Raw genomic sequence first — 24,837 nt, 5'->3', positions numbered from 1 at the left:
TTTCATTTAGCTTGACATAACTAGTCAAGATTTGCTTAATCACATCAATCATTCAAATAGACTGTAAAAGTCGCCCATACCTTGTAGAGTTTAGATGGATGCAACTGGACAAGGCTCATTAGAAAAATCTACTGCTTTTTGTATTTGTTCTAAGTTTTGGACAAAAGTTCTGATCTGAGATCTTGACGGGTTCTTTGCCGCGCAAAATCCAAGTCTTGTTCAATCTAGGTGTGCATTGACGCTCTTTGTGATTCAAGAACAACTAAGAACAACTCTTTGTCCTGGGAAATGACTTTAAACTACATCCGTCGGTAAGGCTATGGTTCGGGAGATCCAGAGTTTTGGGGATAATGGAGTTACCTCTTAATTACCACTACTCTCAGGTCCACCCTGTCCCGGGGTGGTAGCACCTGCAAGGGTCCCAGATATGGGTCAAATATCGTTCCTGGGGTATGAACTTAAACTACATCCGTGCGCCACCGACAGAGCAGGGTGGAGATGCTTTAGCAGAGATTTGGTCTTGCTAAATAAATGATGAAGTATCGTGCACTATGACTGCTGGCAAAAATATGGTACAACCAGATGAATGGCGGCAATCAAACTCTAGTTAGTTGAGAACTGCAATCTGTAGAAAGCAACGGCAAACTACTACAGTATCCTGCCAAGAAAATGTTATGAAAATGCCAGTCTCAAGTAAAATAGCTATAGTTGCCTGAAGATGTGCCCCTCAGGTCGGATGGCACTCAACTTGCTACTGAGGAAGGGTGCAGCTCTGGATTGAGTAATTCTAGCAATAATGAAGCTGTTGTACTAAACCCATTAGGGCCAGGGCATTTTTTAACATTGTAACTACTGGGCCACTGGCCCAGTGGGCCCCTCTTCCGGCCCAGTAAAAAAGCAAAATTTAGGGCTTTCGGCCCACTAGTTTGGGCCCTTTTCACAAATGTTTTTTTCAAAATGTAAAAAGTAAAAAATTAGTCTTTCACATTGTGCCACTTGTTGAGCACAGAAGGAAAGGCCCTTTGCATATCTATCCTCTTTCTGGGTTTTCTGTCGAGGCTCTATGTTGCTATGGTTGCTAGTTTATCTTTGGTGTTGTCATGGTCATTTTAGACTGTGTTCTAAAATCGAAATAGAAAGATCAAAAGTTTGTCAGCTAGAAATCCATGTTAGAAATGAAAAGAAAAGCAACAAAGAGTGGTCACGAGAAACGTTTGGAAAAAAAGAAGAAGGAATTGAAAGAGGCTGCCACTGCAAGTGGCCAAACATCGCTACTCTCCTCGTTTGGATTTACCAAATCAAACACCAGCAGTCGGCCTAAGACTGCCAGTCCTATTGATGGCGAATCAACAAGCGATCAAAACTCATCAACTGCAGTACCCGTTGCTGAGGTGAGTACAGCTTCTGACTGTTTCATCGATTCAATGAAAGATGATAAAAACGTCAACGAATATTTTCTTAATACTCAGGAAAATTATGTCATTGACGATGTCGATAGTGATGATACTCATGCAGACATAGGCCATGGCCTTGGCCTTGCTGACGCCGAAACTTCGAAACCAGACAGTGCCTCGTCAAAAATCGATTCCACAGATGATCGTTGGTACAAAGGCAAAAAATTAGACTTGAATTGGCTGCTTTTAGCTGAATCTTGCCTGGAATTAAGTAGGGAAGAACAGAAAGGACAAAAAAAACGACGACGTCCCGTTGTCACTTGCTTACTTTGCAGCAAGTATGAACCTGAAGTGAAAAGGTATGCCACTAATGGACGAATACCAGTTGCCAGTGGAGTCCGGGTTGATGGGAAAGACAGACTGTGTTTACTTGTTGATCATTTGCTTTCCTCTGCTCACAATGAAGCATTAAGATTGAAGAAACTTGAAGAAGCGTGGAATCTCTCGTCAGACAGTCATCCTTGGGTCAAAGTTATGAAACAATGCAAAATACAAACATTAGAGTTTCTTTTACGAATGGCTGTTGATGTTTACAATGATTGTAGAACGGAAACACTCAGTGCAAGAAGTTGGCCATCAAGGTCTTTGGCAACTGAACATAGCAATGCTTTACTCCATAATTTTGAGACAGAAGGATGACACACAGATTTTGTTCCTTTTAGTCAACCAAGCTCTGTATACCATTATAGGGATCCAGTAACCTATGCAGCAATGAGAGACATAGTTGCTAAGCAAGAGATGAAAAAAACTGCTGATGTATTAAAAGATTATCTGTGCTTTTCTGTTCAAATTGATGGAAGTGCTGACAAGCAGCAGGTTGATTCTAAATTTATAACAGCAAGGTTAGTCCCAACGAATGAAGTGAGTGTGAAGACCGTTTTTCTTGGCATCGCCAGCATTGATTTAGGAGGAGCTGAAGGACTTCTTGATTCATTTATTTCGTGCTTGAAAAGTGTTGGTGTGGAGACAGAGAAGCTTGTTGGAGTCACCACTGATGGAGAAAAAGCAAACACAGGCAAAAACGCAGGATTATGGACATTGCTCAAACAACATATTGGCAGGGATATCTTGACAGCGTGGTGTGTTTGTCATCGTTCACATTTGGCCCTTGAATCTGTTCAATCTGAGGTCCCTGAACTCCATCTCTGGATGGCTGATGTTCTTGCTCTTTCGACATTCTTCCACTCATCCCCACGTCGCACAAAGTTGCTGCACAAAGAAAATGATCAGGCTCTTGCTTTTCCAAAGCATTTTGAGGTCAGGTTTGCAGAGCACACTTTGAATTTGCTGAAAGCAATTTTGAATAACCTGGAAGCAGCAAGAAGGCTTTGGACAAAAATGACAGATGGAACCATAAATTCGGACAGAAAAGAAAGCTCATCTGCAAAAGGATTTCTTATGAAATGGGGCAATGGCACACAGCAAGTGTGGTTGACCACTGTTATGCATGATCTGTGCAAAATTTTAAAGAACTTACAGAAAATTTTTCAAAAATCTGACCTCATCCTACTGGATGTATTAACAGCCAGGGATGCAGCTATTGTCAACCTGAACGTCATGAAGGAGATGCCAGTGCCTGGTGGGCAGGAAGAGAAATACTTGAAGAACTTAAACTCAAGTAAAGAAAGCAGTGGAGAAAGAAATATCAGAAAAACCAGCCAGGCTCATAGGTTTGTCACATCACTACGCAGAGAAGATGGTCCAATCAGAGTGGAAATTGTTCAATCAGCAATAAACTTTCTAGACCAGCGCATGAACATTGAGCAAGATGAAACAATCAACAATTTAAAAAAGATATTGGATGCAAGTTCACCAGCGCAGATGATAAATGCCAGCAGAGATCTTGTGAGCCAGATATTTGGAGAGGACAAGGTTGAAGAGTTTGTCTCTGATGTCTGCATGTCATGGACAAACCTAAGCAAAGTTCAAGTCTATAGCCAGATAGAAGATTCTGGCACACTCTATGCATTGAAGCTGAGAAAAATGACAGAGGCCAGCATTGGTTTGCTCAGAAAATTCCTTGCTTCCTTCCTCACCTTGACACCACATAGCATGGCAACAGAGAGAGCTGTCTCCCATTATAATTATATCAAAATATCCAGCAGAGCATCACTAAAGCCAGAATCAATTAACAGCTACATGCATGTCTCTCTCAATGGCACAGGGACTGCATATTTTGACCCAAGACCTGCAGTTTTCGAATTTCTCAAGAGCAAAGACAGACGTAAAGGCCGGTTTACACGATCATATTCAGGTCACATTTGCATCACATATTTTATGTTATCACAGAATGTGATCGTTTAAACGACCTTACAAGTTGCTTGAAGTTGCACGAAGCAGCAAGAATTAATCCTTTTTAATTGCCTGTTAATTCGATGTCACAGATTTTTCATTTGACTAGCGATCAAATGGAAATGTCTGTGATGCAATTTTTTCAAAGGCGCCGACAAGTCTTTGCTGTCCTGGGTAGATCGGGAACTGTTTCGTGTTCATTTGTATCGACGTATTTGAGGAAAGTGACCTACGTTTCTAGAAAGATGGGCAACATTGACGTGGAATCAATTCCTGATACGCAATCAGAAGACTACGAAGAGCCTGCATTCTCATTTCAGGCCATTAAATCAGCTGCAGGCAAACCGTACCAAAGCAGAAGGAAAGTTAAGAAATTCGAATGGAAAGACAAAATTGTCGAGTTGGTTATTGACCTGTGGCAAAATCAGCCATTGTTATTTGAATTTGAATTTTAGGGTGCCCGTCAATTTTCGCGACGATACCCTTGAGATCAGTTCAAAATACATTTGAGAATATCCCCCCCCCCCCGCTACGCTACTTATAAGAAGATAAATACTGATAAAAATAAATAAAGTAAAATCTTAGCGCTATTTTTTTTCCATTGACTACCAACAAATGATTTTTACCGAATGAAACAAAATTTACCGAGCTACAGCTCTCTTATCTTCCTCGCTCTCGACTTCCATTGACAACAAATGAAACGTAAAAATTGAATGAAGGCAGATCACTGATAAAATGCGCGCCAAACAGTTCCCGATCTACCCAGGACAGCAAAGACTAATCGGTGCCTTTGAAAAAATTGCATCACAGACATTTCCATTTGATCGCTAGTCAAATGAAAAATCTGTGACATCGAATTAACAGGCAATTAAAAAGGATCAATTCTTGCTGCTTCGTACAACTTCAAGCAACTTGTAAGGTCGTTTACACGATCACATTCTGTGATCACATTAAATATTTGATGCAAATGTGACCTGAATATGATCGTGTAAACCGGCCTTAACAGAGAGCCAAATTCAGAGATCTATAGAGAGAGGGAATTCATTAAAAAGTTCTTTTCGAGTGACTCTGGTTGTCTGTGACGGGGCATTTTCTGGACATTAGAAACTTTATAGAAACTTTTAAATGTTAAACATATTATTAAAGTTTTATTGAATTGTTATTCTTGTTATACTCATTTTCGTAGCTTTATTCTTTTTATACTCATTTTCATTTTTTTGAGTCAAGGGGTCAAGGGCTCTGGTCGCGAAAAAGTGGGCCCTCTTGAGGATTTGGCCCACTAGTCAAATTTCCTTAAAAAATGCCCTGATTAGGGCGTATGATAACTGACACTGCAGAGGATGAAAAACCAAAGCAGTTCCGCAACAACAAAAACCACACAATTGCGACCTGGAATGTTAGAACGATGAATCAAGGAAAGTTGGAAGTTGTAACAAATGAAATGGACAGAATAAACTTAGACATACTCGGAATAAGTGAAATGAAATGGACAGGGTGTGGGGATTTTAGATATGGTGATCACACAGTGTACTACTCAGGACACCAACAATACAAGAGAAATGGAGTTGCCATTATTGTCAATAAAAAGATAAGCAAATCAGTGCTAGGATATAAGATGGTTAATGACAGAATAATTGCATTAAGACTTCAAGGACACCCTTTCAACACCAGTATAATACAAATATATGCACCAACCACATATGCCGATGATGATGTAATAGAACAGTTTTACACAGAGCTACAGGAAGTGCTAGATAATATACCAAAGAAAGATATGTTGTTTTTAATTGGAGACTGGAATGCAAAAGTGGGAAATATTGAAGAAAAAGGAGTCACTGGAAGATTTGGACTAGGGGAGCAAAATGCTGCAGGAGAGCGATTAATAGAATTCTGCATTGATAACGAATTGTTCATAGCCAACACTATGTTTTTCCAACACAAACGCAGACTATATACATGGACATCACCAGATGGTAAATATAGGAATCAGATTGACTATGTCTTGGGCAGGAAGAGATGGAAAAGTGCGATACAGGCAGTCAAAACTCTTCCTGGAGCTGACTGTGGAACAGATCATGAGCTGCTTCACGCCACTATCAAAGTAAAGCTAAAAAAGAGAAGACAGCAACATGCGCAAGCTAGATATGATTTAACAAAGATACCGCCAAACTTTACAATCGAGCTATCGAATCGTTTCTCATGTCTAGAATCACAGGACACTAGTGTTGAGCAATTATGGCAGACAACAAAAGATATCATCGTTGACACTGCGGGAAAAAACATTCCTAAGAAAGAGAGAAAAAGAAAATCACATTGGTTATCACAGAAAGCTATAGAGATTGCTGAAGAACGACGAAACGCTAAAAAACAAAAAGATTTCTACACATTTAATAACTTGAACAGAGTATTTCAAAATCAGGCAAGGAAGCATAAAGAAATATACTTGAATGATATTTGTAGGAATATGGAAGAAAATCAAGCAAAAGGAAAATCAAGAAATGTATTCCGCGCTATTAAACAGATCACAGGAAAGTTTACACCTCGCATGGCAACAGTGAAAGACCAAAATGGTAAAGTTCTCACAGAGGGGAAAGAGATACAGGAGAGATGGAAACAATACACACAATGCTTGTACAGCAGGGATGCAGACATATTCAATGATTTCACAGAAGAAGAATTTACAGAAGAACCGGAACCAACTCTAGCAGAAATAGAACATGCCATTAAAGAACTTGCGTGTAATAAAGCTCCAGGTATTGACAACATCCCCATTGAACTGGTAAAAAATACTGGCAAAGAAACACTCAACATCATATGCAAGCTGTGTCAGCTAATCTGGAAAACCACTGAATGGCCAGTAGATTGGAAAGATCTGTCTTCTTGTCGCTGCCAAAGAAAGGCGATATTAGAGAATGTTCAAACAATCGAACAATATCCTTAATTGTTCACATGAGCAAAATACTTCTGAAGATAATCCAGAAAAGACTAACACCCTATATTGACAGAGAAATATCAATTGAGCAAGCTGGATTTATTAAAGGAAGGGGAACTAGAGACCAAATCGCAAACATCAGATGGGTAATGGAAAAGGTACGCGAAGTAAAGAAAGAAATATATTTTTGTTTACGGCAAAGCATTTGACTGTGTAGACCATAACACTATGTGGTTTGTGATGAGAAAGATGGAAAATCCAGAACATTTAATAATCTTGAATGAGAATCTTTACCATAAACAAGAAGCGCATGTACGAACAATGTATGGGCCAACAGATTGGTTTGAAATCAGCAAAGGAGTGAGACAAGGCTGTATTCTATCTCCATACCTATTTAATTCTCCATACCATAGACGGCAGAAATTACCAACTTTGAAGTAGATGGGGAATCCATCGAGGTAGTACAGGAATTCAATGTTCTTGGCTGTACATTAACCAGAACCTCTGATCACACAAAATAAATTAGAAGGAGGCTACTGCTGGGTAGGAAGGCTATGACCAATTTGACAACGATAATGAAAGACCAAAACATCACACTAAATACCAAGATAAGAATAATCGAAGCATTAGTATTTCCTGTTGTTACATATGGAAGTGAGACATGGGTAATAAGAAAAGCAGAAATGAAAAAGATTGAAGCCTTTGAACTTTGGGTATGGAGAAGACTCCTAAGGGTGCCGTGGACATCTAGAAGAACGAATGAATGGGTACCAGGCCAAATAAAAACAGAAAGATCATCATTCAACACCATCAGAAAGAGGCAGTTAACCTATTATGGCCACATAAATAGAGCAGACAACAGTTTAGAAAAACTGATAATGCAAGGAAAAATTGAAGGGAAAAGAGGAAGAGGAAGACCTGCAACAAAGTGGTTTGACAACATTAAGACGATCAAAACAAGAAATGTTTATCAGCTCAACAAAGACACTAAAAATAGAGCTGAATGGAGACGTCAGGTTCATAACAACACCAGGGGTCGAACGACCTGAAGAACAACTACAACAACAAGAACAACACAGTCACAAAGTTTTGCTACTTTTAATAGTTTTACTTAAAGTCAAAAAGCCAGCCTGAGCTTCAATTTAATGGTTCTTAGTATAAGATAAAATTCTCATTATACAGTTCCGAAATTCTGACAATGCTTATTCACGTTCCAAACTACTCTAGAACGATCCAAAGACCTGTCACCATAAGAATAAAGAAATACGCTTGTAGCAATGCAATTGAGGTATTAATATTATGGAAACTTAAGGCTAAATGGTTAAGTTTGATAGCATTTTGACAATCAGGAAACCTAACAATCGCACGGAGGCACATCACTTTCATGCATTGAGGATAGGAATTTTGACATTTAGATAGTTATGAAATCAAAATGCCAGTTTTATAGCCATGCAGGAGCATTCACAATACATACACTAACAAACAAGTACATAGCTTTAAAACGGTATACTATTTTTCTGCTGAAGTCAGAGCAATATAAAGAAAGAAACAGTGGTCAAACTTGATCAGCACTTTCTAATAACGACATCACTCAGCTTTTGCTATAAGGCATACTTTACCACTATGTACCGGGAAAGGATGAATCATGTTAAGTCTTGATTGTTTTTGTAAGCATGCAATGTCTAGAGGAGGGCTTAATGTAAGCTAATTTATTAATCTCGAGTTTCAGGTTGATCAAGGATATGGTCTGATCATCATTTCTGAGAACCTGATTGTACCAAACTTGCCATCCATCGATAGCCATGACATTCGTGACGCACCCTCGGCCTCAGGGGTACTCACATAAGGGACTTTGTCTTGATGATCATTATTTAGGTTCGCATTAAAGCATGCGTTTGACCACCAAGGGCCGCGATATTCCACACAGCACTGTCTATCACTCCAAGCATCATTATCTCGATCTGGCGTGGAGAATGCTGCCCCATAGCTTCTTCTAAAAGAATCACCAATGTTACCTTCATATGCACCGAATGTTATCTTGTATTTCTCATCCTCGCTGCCAATTTTGAAATTAGAATACTTTGCAAATCCACTGATTCCGTTAATATTTCTCACTTCGACGCGGAGAACCATGTTATCTGCACTCTGAGTCATCCAGTGTAGATATTTCAAGCCAATCCAAAAGCTCCCATCAACATCCCCGAATCCGTTAACGTAATCCGTCCAATTTCGATAAAAATCAGTTGCATCCACTCGTCTCTGGAACACCAGCCAACCTCCGTTGTCGCTGATCATGTTACAGTAACCCAAGAAGGAAGATCCATTCTTCAGCGACAAATCCACCTTCATACTCGAGTTGATTCCCCATTTCTTCAGTTCGTTGCAGCTTTTAAAACCTGATCAAAAGGGAAGATAGCAAAGAGATTAGATTTCATTCTCCGGCAAAAGTTTTCTTAACATTTGAATTCACAATGAAAGTCGCTTCTAGCAAGTCACGTTGCCCACAGTTTTAGGTAGGCCAGGCACTGTAACCTTCAGCCCTCAAATTACAAATGTTTCATTGGATTCTTTTGTCATTGGATTCTTTTGTCATTTGACCATCATACAATCAAATAATAAATCTAAATTCACAGTTGCGCTCTAGTCAGGGAAATGTTTGCTACAAGATTTTCTATGGAAGAAATACTTTTTTGGCAAGTTTAGATGCACTACAGATTTATGGATTATAGGTTCAAAAGAATTTTAGTCCTGCAAATGCTTAAAATTAAGGAAAAAGCATTATTAGTTGTGAGTTCTAAATGCTTTTGGTGGCGAATATTTTGTTATAAAAGTTACAATTGGTTTAATGTTGCTTTCTTTTGCCAAGTTGCATTGAATGAATTTGAAACTTCGCATACTCGCATACAATTATTTTTATATTCAAGATTCGACAATAAATAATTAACTTTCTTTGTGATGGGAATCTTTTCACAAGTAGTCTAGTATAACTATCATGATGAATCTTTGTGTCACTTTCAGAAAAGTGATAGATGAGAAGAAATATTCCATTATTTTTGTCACATAGAGCCATTATTATTACATTTGTCCAACCTGTTTCTTTCTTTTCGAAAACTTCATCGTACTCTGATAAATTGCCTCCTTTGCCGACTGCAGATAATTTTTCAGTGCCTTTCCTACTGCCGAGTATTTTGCATTCATTATCTCTGCTGCATCTCAACATTTCTTCTTGTAGTGTAAAATCTTCATCTTTGCTGGCTGAAGTGCTTGATCTGCTGCTTTCTGTGGTAATTTCTCTAAAATGTGTCCCGGTAGTGAATATTTCGGCAACAATGAACCATTTCCAAGAAAAACATACCAATGTGACGAGCAAAAGCAACATACCAGATGAAAATCGCATCTTTGGTGCTGTGCAATATTCGATTTGACCCCTGCTTTTTTTGCAAATGCATGCAATAAGATAACAGCAAATGAAACCAACCTTGTCACACTGAATAACCTCTATGTCGTCACCCTCTCTTTGCTCCTTGAAACCATATTTTCAAACATAGTATCAAATATTGATCAGATGTCTTAACCGTAACCTGCCTGACTTAATTACATTCCCTAGAAACACTGCTTCAGTTTTTGCATTGCCATTTTCGCTTGTTGCTCAACAGCAGAAAACAATCTGAAAACTAATAGGAATAATTGTAGATTAAGATGAATTGCTTTCTGCTATCTTTTTGTTGCTCGTAGGGTTGCCTATGCTCCTTTCACAGATATACTGAAAGAGACCACGATCGAGAGTTACAATAACATATCTCTGATATCAAAATTGCATAACAACAGCGATTTTAACATGGTGTGGGTTATGAAACATTGTCTTATCATGTTAACCTGCTACGATCAATTTTATTATGCTGTATAACTATAACCTGGATTTTGTATCATTTAATGAATTTTATATGCTGTATAATTGCAATCGTTTATATTTGTCTTGTACCCATACGCTTGTTGCGCTGCCTTTAGCTTGCATGAAGTCTTTGTTAAATTTTATCTTATATGTGAATCTTAATTTAAGCGGTCCAGGGTCGATAAATTTGCTTTTTGTTTCGCATATAATACAAATTTAGCTTTTGCTATATTTCAAGGTTGAATAGAGAGAAAAAGTTGAATTGAATTGAACTGAAATTTTTCATCTTAAAGGTTATTTATTTGAAATTCAACTCAAATCAAAGATTCCAACCTGACTTCATTTTGAAGCTTACTTTTAATTGACGCATTGTCACCAGCGCTCATTTGTACTTTAGGTACTCTTTCTCTCTAATCTTAACACCCCTGAAGTATTTGCTTCACCAGGTCACAGCCGCACCCCTATTTATACATGTGGCCTACGGACTTGGCGATGGTATTACTGTGTCATCAACATAAGATGCGTTGCGTCTTTCCACTTACAAAGTGGATGTGTTTCCACAAGAATAGGCCGTCAATAGATGTTGAAGAACACTTTGATCCAAGCAACCAAAATATGAAGTGTAAAGTGTTCAATGAAACTGTGATGTAGCTGATTAAGTATTTTGACATTATGAAGAACATCATTGATTTTTTTTGTGCGCACCATTGCCACAGGGGTACAAAACATCTACTCTTACATAAGGATCTCGTTAGTCTACCCCTTTCACTTAGCTTGACATAACTAGTCAAGATTTGCTTAATCACATCAATCATTCAAATAGAGTGTACAAGTCGCCTATACCTTGTAGAGTTTAGAGGGATGCAACTGGACAAGGCTCATCAGAAAAATCTTCTGCTTTTTGTCTTTGTTGTAAGTTTTGGACAAAAGTTCCATTTTACATTTGGTAACTTAAGTCTCTTTTTATAGAATCTGGATAGTTTTCTAAAGATTAACTTATCCTTTAGCAGTGTTCTTTATTTGCAACGGCTATTCTGTAAAAATATTCAAACGTTTTAAGTGCAATCTTTGCAAAGCAAAACATGTTTTGTAACTTTCCCGTCGCATTGAAGCACTTTTCCGCATTACTAACAAAAAATTTATGTAACACATCTTATTGGACGGTGGACATGAAGAATCCGGACAGATACTATGTTTTGCTGGATTTCATATTCTCAGGATAGCGTTCCCTGACCCTAGACGGCCAGTGATTCGTTAATGCAGTCAAAAAATCCTTGACGTGTATGACACGATATTAATCGGATTATTCTGACCGGATTCATCAGTTTCGCCTTATAGATTATTCCCACCTATCATGTGACAAATTTATTGCCGCCATGATGGATCACAAGCTAGTCTTGGATACACTTAGAAACGCATTATTTTTGCCATAAGGATTTTGAAACAGATAGTTTTCTTTGCCCATTTCGAAGCAGGATATATCTAGAATCCTTTGCGTATGTATTTCATTTAAGCTTAATCATTGATCTTGAGTTTGAGGTTGATCAAGAATCTGGTTTGGTTATCATTTCCGAGAACCAAGTCGCGTCATAATTTCTATCCATTAAATACCATGATATTCTTGATGCAACCTCCGCTTCCGGGGTACTCACGTGAGAGACTTTTTCTAGATGATCATTATTCAGATCAAGGTTTCAAAGCTTCATCTTATCTAAAACTCTCATCGAAAGAATCCAAATACTCAGAACTTTAACGATGTTGCTGACCACATTTTCTGATTTCAATATCTGTGAAGGATGAAGTGGCTTGTACATAGTTGATGCATTGGTAAAGTCGACCAACCTTAGCAAACAATTGGTGCTTTTAGCTTGTTCTGCATGTTTCAATGTCCATTTTGATTTTGATATTGCAATGTTGTTGTTTCTGCGTTGCCAATCTTCTACGACATTATAAGACAAACGTCAATTGACGTTGACTGTCTAATGAGTTTAGAGTCATTCGTCAACTAATCTCAGACAAGGTTATGTTACATTGAAATATTCACAAAATACACTTTTATTAGCACGACAGCCAGCATTAGAAATGGTGTAGTTTTAGCGTGAACTTAACACTGAAGTGCTGAAATACTTATAGCAGCATTAATGCGATGTATTAAAACAGAGAGCCAAGATTTCCTTATAAAGTCGAGGGTAAAAGGGATCGTTTCGAACTTAATGTAATAAAATGTGATCTTACTTACTGTTGTCAAGCAAATAATGTAATTTGTGTTGTACCTAAAAGGGAATATTCTTTTTTCTCCTCCGCAGAGACAATACATCTCAGTGATAACTGTTTCACCCCCCGTTTTCACACCTTAGGTCCCAGCAGATCACCGTTCACCATCAATTTTCCCAGCCCCTACATATGTAGGTACCTGAGTGTATCATTTGAGCAACGGAATTCACCTTCTTGCTAAGTGCCCGATTCATTTTGTAATTTGAAGATTTGATTTCTTAGATGATGTTTCTATTTGTTAAAATGTTTTGGCAATATTAGCATCTACAAATCGACGTTTTTTGTTCCATGTTCGATAACTTATAAAAATTAACAAAAACTTTTTCATTCCCAGCAGAACACAAAAAACAAAGATATCAATGCAAATATAATTCATGTATTTAAGCAAATAGATTAAGCAGCATTGCATGAGCTAGCATAGCAAACAATCAACATCATTAAATAACTTCCGGGTGGTTAACCTTCATTATTTGCAAGATATTCTTCCAAAGTGTTCTTGTTCTCTCTTCTTTTTCTACCTGCCATGCGTTGGCAGTCATTGCTTCCATCTGGCCAGCCTCCTTCATTGTGCTGGAGTGCCCGGTTTGTTCTGACCTCCAAATCAAATAACCTAGCTGTCTCAGCATCCAAATCAAGAATAACTGGCTGTCTGAAAGACTTATCAAATGGCTCAAAATCTATCCATTCCACGTTTCTGATGTAAATATGATGTGAGTTACTTTCCAACCGTATGATATTTCAAGACGTCATAAGCCACTGTCTACCTTTTTAAACATAGGCTTTCTCCTATTACTTTTTGCCCAGTTCCTAAGATCTTCAGAGAAGACCAAAGTATTGTGTTCTTCTTTTGTTCCCCCTCTCATGTCAATAATGTACTCTCTAGCTGAGTTTGGATCTTGATTTTCTGGAATTCGTAACACAAGAGACTCTGATACACCAGCAGTACCTGGGAAATCTCTATTGAACCTGTATGCTTCTCTGTAATCTAATCTCTGCATCTCTCTCTTGACATTGATTACATATCTATGATCACGGCGAATACCCACAACCACTCTGGTCCCTCCATACCGTCTATTTTCAAACAGTTGTTCAAATGGCAAACCATTGATATCGACTTCGAAATCTTACCTGGAAATTCAGTGCTACCCTCTCCATCCTCCGCTTTCAGTTTAAAGATCCAGTGATTACGAAATGGCTCTCCTACCTTGAACAGAACAAGAGACCTTTTCCCTCTCTTCAAACATTTGTTGACGAAATCTTGCTTCATTATCAGAAGATCAACAGTGTTCTTCCTCATGCTGAAAGTCATGAAATACCTGCCTCTCTCAAACTCAGGTGCTCATCTGCGAGAAGGCAACTAATGTATTTGATTGCCAATATATGTCCAGGCCAGTTGCACCATAGCCTGTGGCAGCAGCAATACTTTCCAGCTCATTAAGCTTACCAACTGCACGCCCGAAATTTTTGCCTACTCTGGAAAGAGATTTTGAAATGCCACCAAGACTGATTGCTTCTGAGCTGTATTGCAAGTAGATCAGTGCGATTATCCATTCGACAAGAATCCTCATCGTGCTGAAGATTGATTCTAAAATGAAAGAACATATTGTAAAACTGCAAATGCTGATATTATGCTGAAAAATGTAGACAAGCCAAATCCAAGGGGTTTACATCCCCCTAGTTTTCAAACATGTTTCAAACAAAATATTTGCAATTGATTGAAATGTTTAATTGAAGAAGTCTAAAGTTTCAACTTAATACTTAGTGAATAAAACAAAAATATCATCAACTGTGATCTCCTTTCGGGTGTATTTAGATTGTAAGAAAATCGCGCTTCGCCAGTCTTGGATCTTACGAGGAATGTTGATTTTCAATGTCTTGGATCTACTGTCTGCATGCTTCTCAATGCTGACTGCATTCGAACGTTCTTGAAACAATTCCTTTGATCGCTCCTCACGTAGCGCATTTTCTTTTATTTTTTCGATAGCATCATCAAGTTCATGTGGTCCTTTATATGCTACAAATCTTTCGAAAAAAATCTCGTAAAAACTTTATTCAATATGTTTTGAAATGAGAGCTTCTTCCATATTCTCAGAAAATTACGTCGCTCTTAGCAACACTCAAGGAAATTTCTGCTTGTTTGAGTGCTCGAGTTAGAATTAAATTAAATTAAAATCAAAAAATAATTTTCGACTAATAGCCTCGGAGCTGTACAAGAGTTGTTTGAAATGATACTTTTTCGGCATTTACTCGACAAACAGAGCAGCCCATTATATAATGGCCCGCGCCGCAAGGGGGGCTGGTGTGGCCATGGCCCCCCACTTTTTTGCGAAGATAGTAGTTTTAGAGCTGCAGTAAAAGGGATAAGAAGCCTTGGCCCCCTACTCTTTCTAGCCTTGCCCCCCCTATTCGTGGCGCGGACCCTGTATACAGAAACACTTTGCATTTGTTGGGCGAAGCAAGCACTCTCGCTTGGTTTTTTTCCAATGTTGTATTGCCGAAACTTTTCAGTCTGAAATTGTTCGATTTTGATGTAGTTCCTTCAGAAATTGTAGGTATTATGATACGTCTTCCAGGGCCCGCACCACCGATTCTAAAGTAGGGGGCCAAAAAGGGGGGTTACCTATTTAATACCTAAAAGGGGTATTTAATGTCTATAGGGAGCAAAAAAAGTAGGGGGCCATGGTGCGGGCCTTGTGTCCTCTGTTTGTATCGGATCGAGACATTGTTAAGGGTAAAAAGCGAGAGCTGGTAGAAAGTCCAGAAACCCCTTAACATCACTAGTTGGAGTGACTTTCTAATCTTACAGATAGTGGTGAATATCCTTGAGATATTGTTCACAGATTCTGCTGACGGAAAAATTCTATGCATAGACTCAGAGCGCGGGGTTTCATGTAATAGTAAATTTCAAGCAACGTGTTCCTTACAGTAAGCTGGACATTTTGATATGAAAATAGCGAAGAAATAATTGCTGTTACATAACTTGAGTTTTTAATGCCAATGTTACCATTTCAAAACATACTAAGTAGAAATTTGCTTACTTGAAATTTTCTAATTTTTGAAAAAGAATGGAGGATCAAGAAAAGGAGCAACTTACTTATACAGTAGTTAAGTAATCAAGTAACGCGATAAGTATTAATTACGTCAGAAATTAATTAACACAGTTTTGTTCATATTTCATCTGCCATCAGGCAATGTTGTTTACCAATAGAAATAATGATTTTACCCATGGAAATGACTTTTATTGTCAGTTGGCTAGAAGATTAGATTTAAGTTCAGTTTTTACTGTATCGATACATATTCATACATAGACAGCATTTACTGGAATACACAGATTGTGCTAAAAACTATAATGGCGACATGTTTCGGATTATTGGCGAAGCCCGATCGTCGTTCCATCTAGCAATTTTGGAATCTATCTACATAAGCACGAAAATCCGCTATTTTGTAGAGAGATGGAGTTCGTTTTCACCTTAGGACTCCATTGGTAACATTTTCAATAGGCAAGCGACACTGATTGGGCAACCTCAACAGTCACGTGCTCGCATTTCTGATTGGCCTATTTCGATCCACAACTGGGTTTATATATTTCCAATCGTAGTGTTTTGCTCTATGTTCTGACGCTTTATACTCTGAAGACTGTCAGACGAAAAGCTAAGTGTGTTCTAAAATGTTTGCTTTTTTCAAAGCCACTTTTACAAGAGAACTGTTCCATATTCAATGTTCAATGTTGCTTACAATTTTTGCCGACAAACTGAAGATTTCACTAAACAACTCATAAAAAACGGAAGATGTCACAATATTTTAACCCAGTCAAGTACAGCCGTAGCTGCATAATCAATTATTAATCTGTTTCTGTCATAAGCTCAATCTTGTTCGCGTGCAAAATAATTTTTCAGCTAAATTTGATTACATGCTGATAACTGCATGTGATACAAAATGGCCATGCATCTCAACCCTTTTATAATGTTAGAACAAGGATCTTGTTTAACGTAGCTCAAATAAGTACGTTTGAAGTTTTGTTCACAAGACCCATATTCTCTGTACTTCACGTTCCACATAATTTATCAACAGACTAAAGAATGGTGGATTGGTGGTTTGATTGAATGCAGGCCATTGGAGTAGTTTGCTGAAGTGATGAATTTTAGAGATACCTTTAGTTTTGCTTAGGAGGTATCTCCCAAAAACATTTTGACTCAAAGGATGGATGGATGGATGGATAGATGGATGGATGGATGGATTTGATTGGATTGGATTGGATTGGATTTGATTGGATTGGATTGGATTGGATGGATGGATGGATGGATGGATGGATGGATGGATGGATGGATGGATGGATGGATGGATGGATGGATGGATGGATGGATGGATGGATGGATGGATGGATGGATGGATGGATGGATGGATGGATGGATGGATGGATGGATGGATGGATGGGTGAATGGATTGATAGGTAGATAGATTGACGAATGGATAGAATGGATAGATATAAGGACTGAGAAGTGGATTGGAAGATACTTGATAGTAAAAAGTATGGTTGTGTTATGGTAGCTGTTCTTTTACAAAAATATCACATATGCATTTAGACGGAAATATGACATCGGTAATCACGCTGAGCGATATGCTCGATTGAATATGATGAAATGAACCAAAGCAAGGTCTGGCAATGACATGGAACAAAACAAACATGTGTACTAAGGAACTGGTTGTTTTTAACTCTACAGGTGACTGGTGATCTTAGTACACAGAATGCTTTGGCTAAAATAAACATTAGCCAGTGGAAATAGTACCAGTACCTCATAGAAGAAACTCGAAGCCAAACGTCTCTAAAGGTGAGTCAATGTTACTATAGAATGTCTCTCCTCTTAAACAAAGGAGGGTCACCGCGAATTGAGACACATATTAAAAAAGCTGTAGCAGGCCCAGGAAGGGTTTTTGGTGGATATCATCTCCTTCTAAAAGTCTTCTGCATCCAGCCATGTCATAAGTGCAACGAATTTCGGAAAAAATCAAATTTGGCAAAGCAAAAACTATTCAAATACAAATAACACAAAAACATCCAAGTGATTAGGATATATAATGGCAAAAGGGCAGAAGTACAATAAATTTAGCAGCTAGTCTTATATGTTGTTCTAATCCTAGATAAAAAAATTTAAGTCTTTGTTTGAAAACCCTTCACTGCTAGCATGTACTCATTGCAGGGACACTTTTTCATGTCTTCATAAAAACATCTAACACAATGTTGTGAAGTAAGCAATATGTTGCAGTCTTACATTGCACCAACTGCCTGTGCCCGCCGGGGACTTGACCCAGAACTTTCACTAATGAGTTTGTTGCTGAAGGCATACTACTAAGGAAATTTTCTCGCAAAAATGGCAGTCTCCTTCACAGTTGATATCATTCAATCACAGGAGCTTGAGTATTTTGCGTCAAGACCAAGTAAAAATTCAAGGAAATTCAGTGAATGGTCCTCCAACAACGCCCAGAGTTGTGTTATTTTACTTAGTTTCTTAAGGAAGAATATCTGGCATTGAAAAAACGCAATTTATTTATCAAAAAGGGCCACTTTTTATACTTTTTGCAAACAGGGGGGGGGCTTGTGCTCCCGTGGCCCCCCTGGCTCCGGCGGCCCTGCAATGCCACTGGCCTACGCCAGGAAATAGCTACAGGCCTACACCATTTCAACTACGATTTTTCTTCTGGAGCTCCTTCAGTAACTGAACCACGATTTCTGCTAGAGGATCTATTACTCCTAAATGTATTTCTGCTACCTTCCTTACAAGGCATATTGAAATCGGCCTATGACCTATGCACGTTCTTTTCACGTGTGTGTTTTGTTTCTGTATGTGTTTAAATCGTGGCCTAGCACATATCGCGTGCTACTCTATTCCTTCCTAATGTGCACGCAATGAGAATTAAAAAAAACTAATTGGAACCTGAACACAAAAACAATCTATCAAATCTTTTGCCATTTTACTGTCGTAGTTTAATTTTTCCGCTACAATGCCTCTCAAATATTTTAGATATTTTAAATTTTTAATATTCTCAAAGACTTTTTTATATTTACATATATGCAAAACACTAACTATGTTGTCTGATTGAATTTATCTGTGTCGTGTAATGTTGCAAAGTTCACACAAAAAGAAAAATCATCGTTTTGCAAACTTTCTTTTTTGCACTTGAACACTCCACTTTTGAACAGTTAATGTTATATTTGAAACCGATAACGCCAAAACGCGAATAAATGTCATATCTGAAAACAATCCGATAACGCCGTTAGAAAACATACTCTTCTCTCTTGAGTTGCAACAATCTTTTGGACCCTCGAGAAGAATCGCCTTTAAAAATTTTCTATTCATGTCAAAATTTTCTATTCAAATCTTGGATAGAACTTGACAACACCATCTGGATTTGTGTTGCGTTATTAATTTTTGTCTTACAGCTGTGATTAATTTTCTGAGCCAATGGGCAAAATTCTAGAATGTTTGTGCCTTGACGAAATTTTGTTGACACAGATTCAACTATGTACCTTAAATTCATGTTAGGTGCGGATCCTGTAGATTTTGTTCTCTATATTATGTCTTGTTTGACAGCAAATGATTGTTTCCACAGTTTTCTGTAGCTCTTCAGATTGCGTTTTAGCATGTATCTCTACAACAGGCTTAGATAAACAGCATCGTTGGCAATTTTTATAGACTTCAAAACAGATTTAGCAGGCAGCATTAGGACCGATTTTCTTAATATTGCTTAAAGTTTGCTTCCAGCTGTTGCCTTTCAAGTATGTTATGTAAGGCCCATCAAAAGTGCTTGTCAGGAACTGTAGCATTCCCTCTTTTCTAAATATTAACTTTGCGATAACATTGTTTTGTGTATACAGTGATTTAATCAACACCGGTGTAGGACGATACGCATTTCATTATGCTTGTATTTTGATGTAACGTTTATCAGTTCAGAAAGCTAACATATGTTAACATATGTTTTAATGTTTTTAGGGTCACACTATCAAATTTTGAGCATTTCACAATATAATTTTCTTATAAAGATATTTCCGCTAGCTGACTCGTGTTTGTTTTCTTAATCCTTTCCAAAACTTCCTTTAATTTCAGAAGCAGCTTTCATTTCATGATGAGGCTTCTTGCCGAATTGGTATTCGCGTTGATCTACTTGCAATGCAGCTCGGAGGCACTCAGTCTCGGAGGCATTTCAAAATCTCTTTCCAGAGTAGGCCATAACTTTGGTCGCGCCGTTGGCAAACTTGATGAGCTGGAAAGTATTGCTGCTGCCACTGGCTATGGCGCTACTGGCATAGATTCATATTGGCAATCAAATACATTAGTTGCCTTCTCGCAGATGAAACGAGGAGAAGTTGAAGAAGCTATGGAAACCTTCAACCTTGCAATAGCAACTTTGGCTGTCTGGGATTTTGGTCAAGGAATAGCACTGCCCATTGCTGATAAACTTGTTAACAAGATCATTCTAAAGTACAGAAACGACTTTAGAAACACCCTACAAGCCTTTGACAATCTCAGGGACATAATGAAGACAAACGTCTTGGAGTCAAAAATAGCAGGGTCTTCATCTGATGCGTTGAAAGGAAAACTTTTTGATGCAAAAGGGAGGATCGGAGCAGCATTTCAAACAGATGTAACAAGTGGTATGTCGAAATTCAAAAGCACGCAGATTTATGCAGATCTTGTCACTGATTTGAAAGGAGTGAAGCTCTGGGCAAAGGCAGCCAAATGGGCAGATGTGTTTGCCGGACCGCTATTTGATGCAGCAAATGTAGCTGTGAGTGCGTGGCAGCTCGTTGAGGCCATAAAGGAAAACGACGCAGTTGAAATCGCATCGAACGCTCTTGGAATGGTGTCAGGTATGGTTGGTTTAGCAGGTTTTGCAGTTGCAGCTTTGGCAACAGCTGGAACAACGATCGCAGCTGTGGCAGGGCCAGTTGGAGCAATTGTTGGCGCCATTTTGGGTATTGCTTCTGTACTTGTTGAAGTAATTGCATCCTTGAACCCATACAAACAGATCGAGCAAGACATCCAACTCATCAGGGATCTGACAACAAATTCCAAAAAGTTACTAGATGTCGATAAAGAGAAATTGAAAGAAATGGTTCCAAGCCAATCGAATTTTACATTCTTGTGGATATATGAAATGAATCAAGGACTTGCGTTGGAATTCGTTAGAGGAAGGTCAGATGACAATTATCGCCCAGTTACGTTTCGCAGAGAAACTACTCCCAGAGAAGTAGACGGCTATTTGGTGGTTGGTAAAAACAAAAAGTTCAATAAAGGGAGGTACCCAGGAAATCTCTTTTGGAATCCTAAAGGATTAGTCGACCTTGGATTCGACTTTTATGGAAAGAAGATAACTGAAGACTTCAATGGGGTGACGGTCATTGCTGGGACAAGCCTTGTTGCTGGAAAGCCTGGTTTGGTACTCAAAGGTTTGGATATAGTTACGTATGACAAAGAAACAGAGCAGTTCAATGACTGCGTAGTTGTCGAGGATATGTACGATATTGCGTTTCAGCATAATGTAGAAATCAGAACTGGGGGTGGAAATGACGTCGTTGTTATCAACGGAATGGTTGGCAAGCCTGGTTACGAGAAGTACGGGCCACGATATGGATTTAAGGTGAACATCTCGATGGCAGCCGATAAAGCGGCAAGACTAAGAAGAAACGAAATGAATGTCCTCTCTTTTGAGGGTATGTCGACCAAAAATGATTATGGAATCAAAGGTGTTAATTTCAATCTTTTAGGAGGCACCCTTCAATATCGGGTAAAATCTAAAGGTGGAGCAAAGGGAGTTCTCTTGGGAGAAGTAAATGGGGTTAAGATGTTTGTTGGCTCACCCTTTGACGATATTGTTGAACTTTCAATGGATCATGATTCAGTTGTAAGACAGACAAAAGGTCGAAATGAATATATCATTAAAACAACAAGCTGGGGACCTTTCGCCATAACCATTGATGATCAGTGTAAGATTCCCGGGAAGATAACAATTGAAGAAGGCCACACATTTGCAAGAAAAGTTGAGAACTCACTTCTGGTGTACTCAGAATCAACAAGAACGCTATATATATACGGTCGACAGCAAGGCAAGAGATGGCAAATTAGAGGCACCGTTTTCTTCAATAGAAGATTAGAAGGGTACCCTATCGTAAGAACCGAGGCAGATGGGATGGAGCAGCCACTGAACAAGTATCCCAGTATTTTTGAAGCAGATGGAGAAACAGATTATCTTAAAAATCCATCAAAAGGCGTTGATTATCATTTTGATCGAAATCTGCGTTCATCCGCATGTGAGCCGTACAGAATTTACCTTAATCCACCTGAGTTTGAGAGAGGCAGGTATTTCATGACTTTCAATATAAGAAAGAACAACAATGATGTTCTGATTTTAAGGCAAGATTTCATCAACAAATGTTTGAAGAAAGGGAAGAGGTCTCTGGTTCTATTAAAAGTAGGAGAGTCCTTTCGCAACCACTGGATCTTGAAACTGAAAGCTGAGGATGGAAGGGAAAGCAGAGAATGTCCTGGTAAAGATTTCGAAGTTGATATCAATGGTCTACCATTTGAACAACTGGTTGAAGAGATGCCTAATGGAAAAACAAGAGTCATTGTGGATATTTGTCGCGAGAAGAGGTTTATCGTTGATGTTAAAAGGGAAATGCAGAAACTAAACGATAGAGAAGCGTACAGGTTTAACAAAGATTTCCAGGGTTCCTTTAGCATACCACAAGTGCTTGAGTTACGAATACCAGAAGCACAAAGTCCATCATCCACTTTAATGTACCACATCAACATGAAAGGAGGGCGACAGTTCAACCAAAATTCTTTGGTTCTCTCTGGAGATCTTCGAAGCTGGGCAACGAGAAACGGAAGAAAGTTAATGTTTCGTAAGCAGGATAGCGGAAAATGGAACTTTGAAATCAGTGAAGGTGAAAAAGTAACTCACAGGATTCTGATTAAGAACGTCGAGTGGATAGATTTTGAACCAGAGGATGGGTCATTTAGGCAGCCAGTTGTTCCAGATTTGTATGCAGTGACGGATCCCTCCTTTGATTTGGAGCTAAAGACAAAGGAGGCAGTCAGATACACTGACATTACCTGGCCTAGAGGGGCAAATGACTGCGAAGGCAAGGACGGTACTTCAAAGATGACTGAAAATGTCGAAAAGGAAAAAGAAGAAGAAGATGATGAAGATGTCTAAAGCAAGTAAGGTGGGATACAGTTGTTTCGCAAAAGACCAATCAGTATTTCATTTATTGATCTCTTCACAATGTCAAATATTTTAAGGTACCAATGCTAAGAAATAATTATCTATCACAAACTTTCTCTGTAGAAAAAGGAATTCTTGCTTTGTCACAATCTTTGACTGTAGCACCGTATAGAAATTAAGCTGCAACATTAGAATTTTTTAGATTAATTTCTACTTAATCTCTTTATATTCTGCTAAAAATTTACAAGACAAGTTACCTATTACGCTACCTACTAATTACTCAACAAGCATTACAAGGACGTTGATACCACGGGGAGCAATAGACCGACCATGACAACCCCGTGGCAAATTAACATAGAAAGAATAAAACTACCAGGTGAATCCGGAAAGATGCACCACCCGCCCTCGAAGCCGCACCTGAGAGCCACCAACACATAATTGGATGCGGATTAAACAATGCCATAAAAATTATGACCCAGGCCTCACTTGAGGAATTATTATCGAGTGTGTGGCCCCCACCACGACTTCCCAAGCATGCAGCACCCCTCCCCGACCCACCCATTACATTTCATAAAAATACACAGAAGAACATTAGAATACTACAAAAGAATTTAATTTACATCTACTGGACGGAACTTTACAAAAAAGATGCTTTACGATGACGTACTTGGTGGTTATGCGAGGTATAACAAACTATGGTGCGGTCCTAATGAAGTCAACCAGTTTCATGGATGAATCTTAGAGTCAATTCAAGAATATTTTTTTAAGATCATTCGGGAAATCTTTGTCTCCATATAATAAAAGATGCGTCAAGAGCTCGTTTGGAATATATTTTAGATTCATAGCTCTCGGAAGAAAATATAACTGTCTGGTGTTGTGTTAGGTAATAATAAATATATAAGAGTGACTTCGTCAGATGTTTCTGTTCAAGTGTACAAGTCAGAAACCGTTGTTTCTGTAGAAATTATATTTTCGTTTTTGAAACACCAAACGCTGCACGCCACCCAAAGTACAGAAACATCGATGTGGATGATGTTTTGAGAACTCCCCCAGGACCCCTCCGTCGCCTCCCCGCTTCCGACGGCCTTGGTAAGTAAAACATTGTTTATTATTATGTGAATTCCCTGTTTAGTTAGGCCTCCCTTTCAAGTAAGCCCAAATCCTTTTACAGAAAATAGTTTTCCAGAAAGGTGATTCTATTCATTTATTCATTGTACGTCAGGGCCGCGTAAAGGATTTCTGGGCCCCAGGTCAAAACAAAAGATAAAAGCAAGGCACACCGGAAGGGACCCTTTTAAGGGGTCCGGGGAAACTTTTTGAGATGATGGTTGCTAAAATTGCGGCTATTGTATGCTGAAATTGCGATGGAGTCTATTACTTCTCTAGTCTTTTCAATATAGTTTAAATATGACGGGTATACTATTGTCACAATGCATGCATGTTTCTTAACTATAAAATATGCAATTCTTTACATTTAAAAAAATCTTAGGAAGTGACAAACCTTTAAATACTAAATTTGATCAAAACGGACATGCTGCACCAGATAGATTTTTACTATTCAAATAATTTGAAAAACTTGACCTCTAGCAATTAGAATGCAACCTTTCAATGTCAATATAAAACTAGTTGATTCAATCTTGGAAGAAGCTTGTTTAGACGAGGGGCTAGATGTCCCAAAAAATTGAGCACCAAGAGAAATCAGTCGAGTTTATCTTTATCTTGAAGTGAAAACCAGGAAAAGGCCTTTGGTAAAATTCAAGATAATG

At 38.5% G+C, this 24,837-nt stretch overlaps 2 protein-coding genes across 3 annotated transcripts; one reads left to right on the top strand and one right to left on the bottom strand.

Moving 5' to 3' along the window:
* Positions 1 to 7,840: 7,840 nt before the first annotated feature.
* Positions 7,841 to 11,031, bottom strand: LOC135683238 (ficolin-1-like). 2 transcript variants are annotated; one of them, XM_089109204.1, is made up of 3 exons: positions 10,060 to 11,031; positions 9,769 to 9,971; positions 7,841 to 9,074 (listed from the first exon to the last, which is right to left on the bottom strand). In XM_089109204.1, exons 2-3 carry the CDS (start codon positions 9,896 to 9,898, stop codon positions 8,413 to 8,415), a joined length of 792 nt encoding a protein of 263 aa, XP_088965330.1. In that variant the 5' UTR covers positions 9,899 to 9,971; positions 10,060 to 11,031; the 3' UTR covers positions 7,841 to 8,412. The 2 variants fall into 2 exon arrangements, with proteins under 2 accessions (XP_088965330.1, XP_065054517.2); XM_065198445.2 differs by having other exon boundaries at positions 7,842 to 9,074; positions 9,769 to 10,179.
* A 6,391-nt stretch (positions 11,032 to 17,422) lies between these two features.
* LOC135683430 (uncharacterized) lies at positions 17,423 to 24,640 on the top strand. The gene is made up of 2 exons (XM_089109351.1): positions 17,423 to 17,673; positions 19,948 to 24,640. The coding sequence occupies exon 2, from the start codon at positions 19,964 to 19,966 to the stop codon at positions 23,060 to 23,062; it is 3,099 nt and encodes a 1,032-aa protein (XP_088965477.1). The 5' UTR covers positions 17,423 to 17,673; positions 19,948 to 19,963; the 3' UTR covers positions 23,063 to 24,640.
* Positions 24,641 to 24,837: the final 197 nt, after the last annotated feature.

Source organism: Rhopilema esculentum, chromosome 7, assembly GCF_057945365.1.
Source record: "Rhopilema esculentum isolate cy_ngs chromosome 7, ASM5794536v1, whole genome shotgun sequence".
Taxonomy (NCBI): domain Eukaryota; kingdom Metazoa; phylum Cnidaria; class Scyphozoa; order Rhizostomeae; family Rhizostomatidae; genus Rhopilema; species Rhopilema esculentum.
The sequence above is the reverse complement of the archived record's forward strand: the minus strand, read 5'-3'. Positions and strand labels throughout refer to the sequence as shown.

What these genes read in the sequence shown, in the direction of transcription:
- LOC135683238 (XM_065198445.2), bottom strand. Translation starts at nt 10,075, where the DNA reads ATGCGATTTTCATCTGGTATGTTGCTTTTGCTCGTCACATTGGTATGT. An exon ending in TTTCGAAAAGAAAGAAACAG is followed by an intron (nt 9,075 to 9,768) that starts GTTGGACAAATG and finishes CCTTTTGATCAG; the next exon opens with GTTTTAAAAGCTGCAACGAA.
- LOC135683430 (XM_089109351.1), top strand. Translation starts at nt 19,964, where the DNA reads ATGATGAGGCTTCTTGCCGAATTGGTATTCGCGTTGATCTACTTGCAA.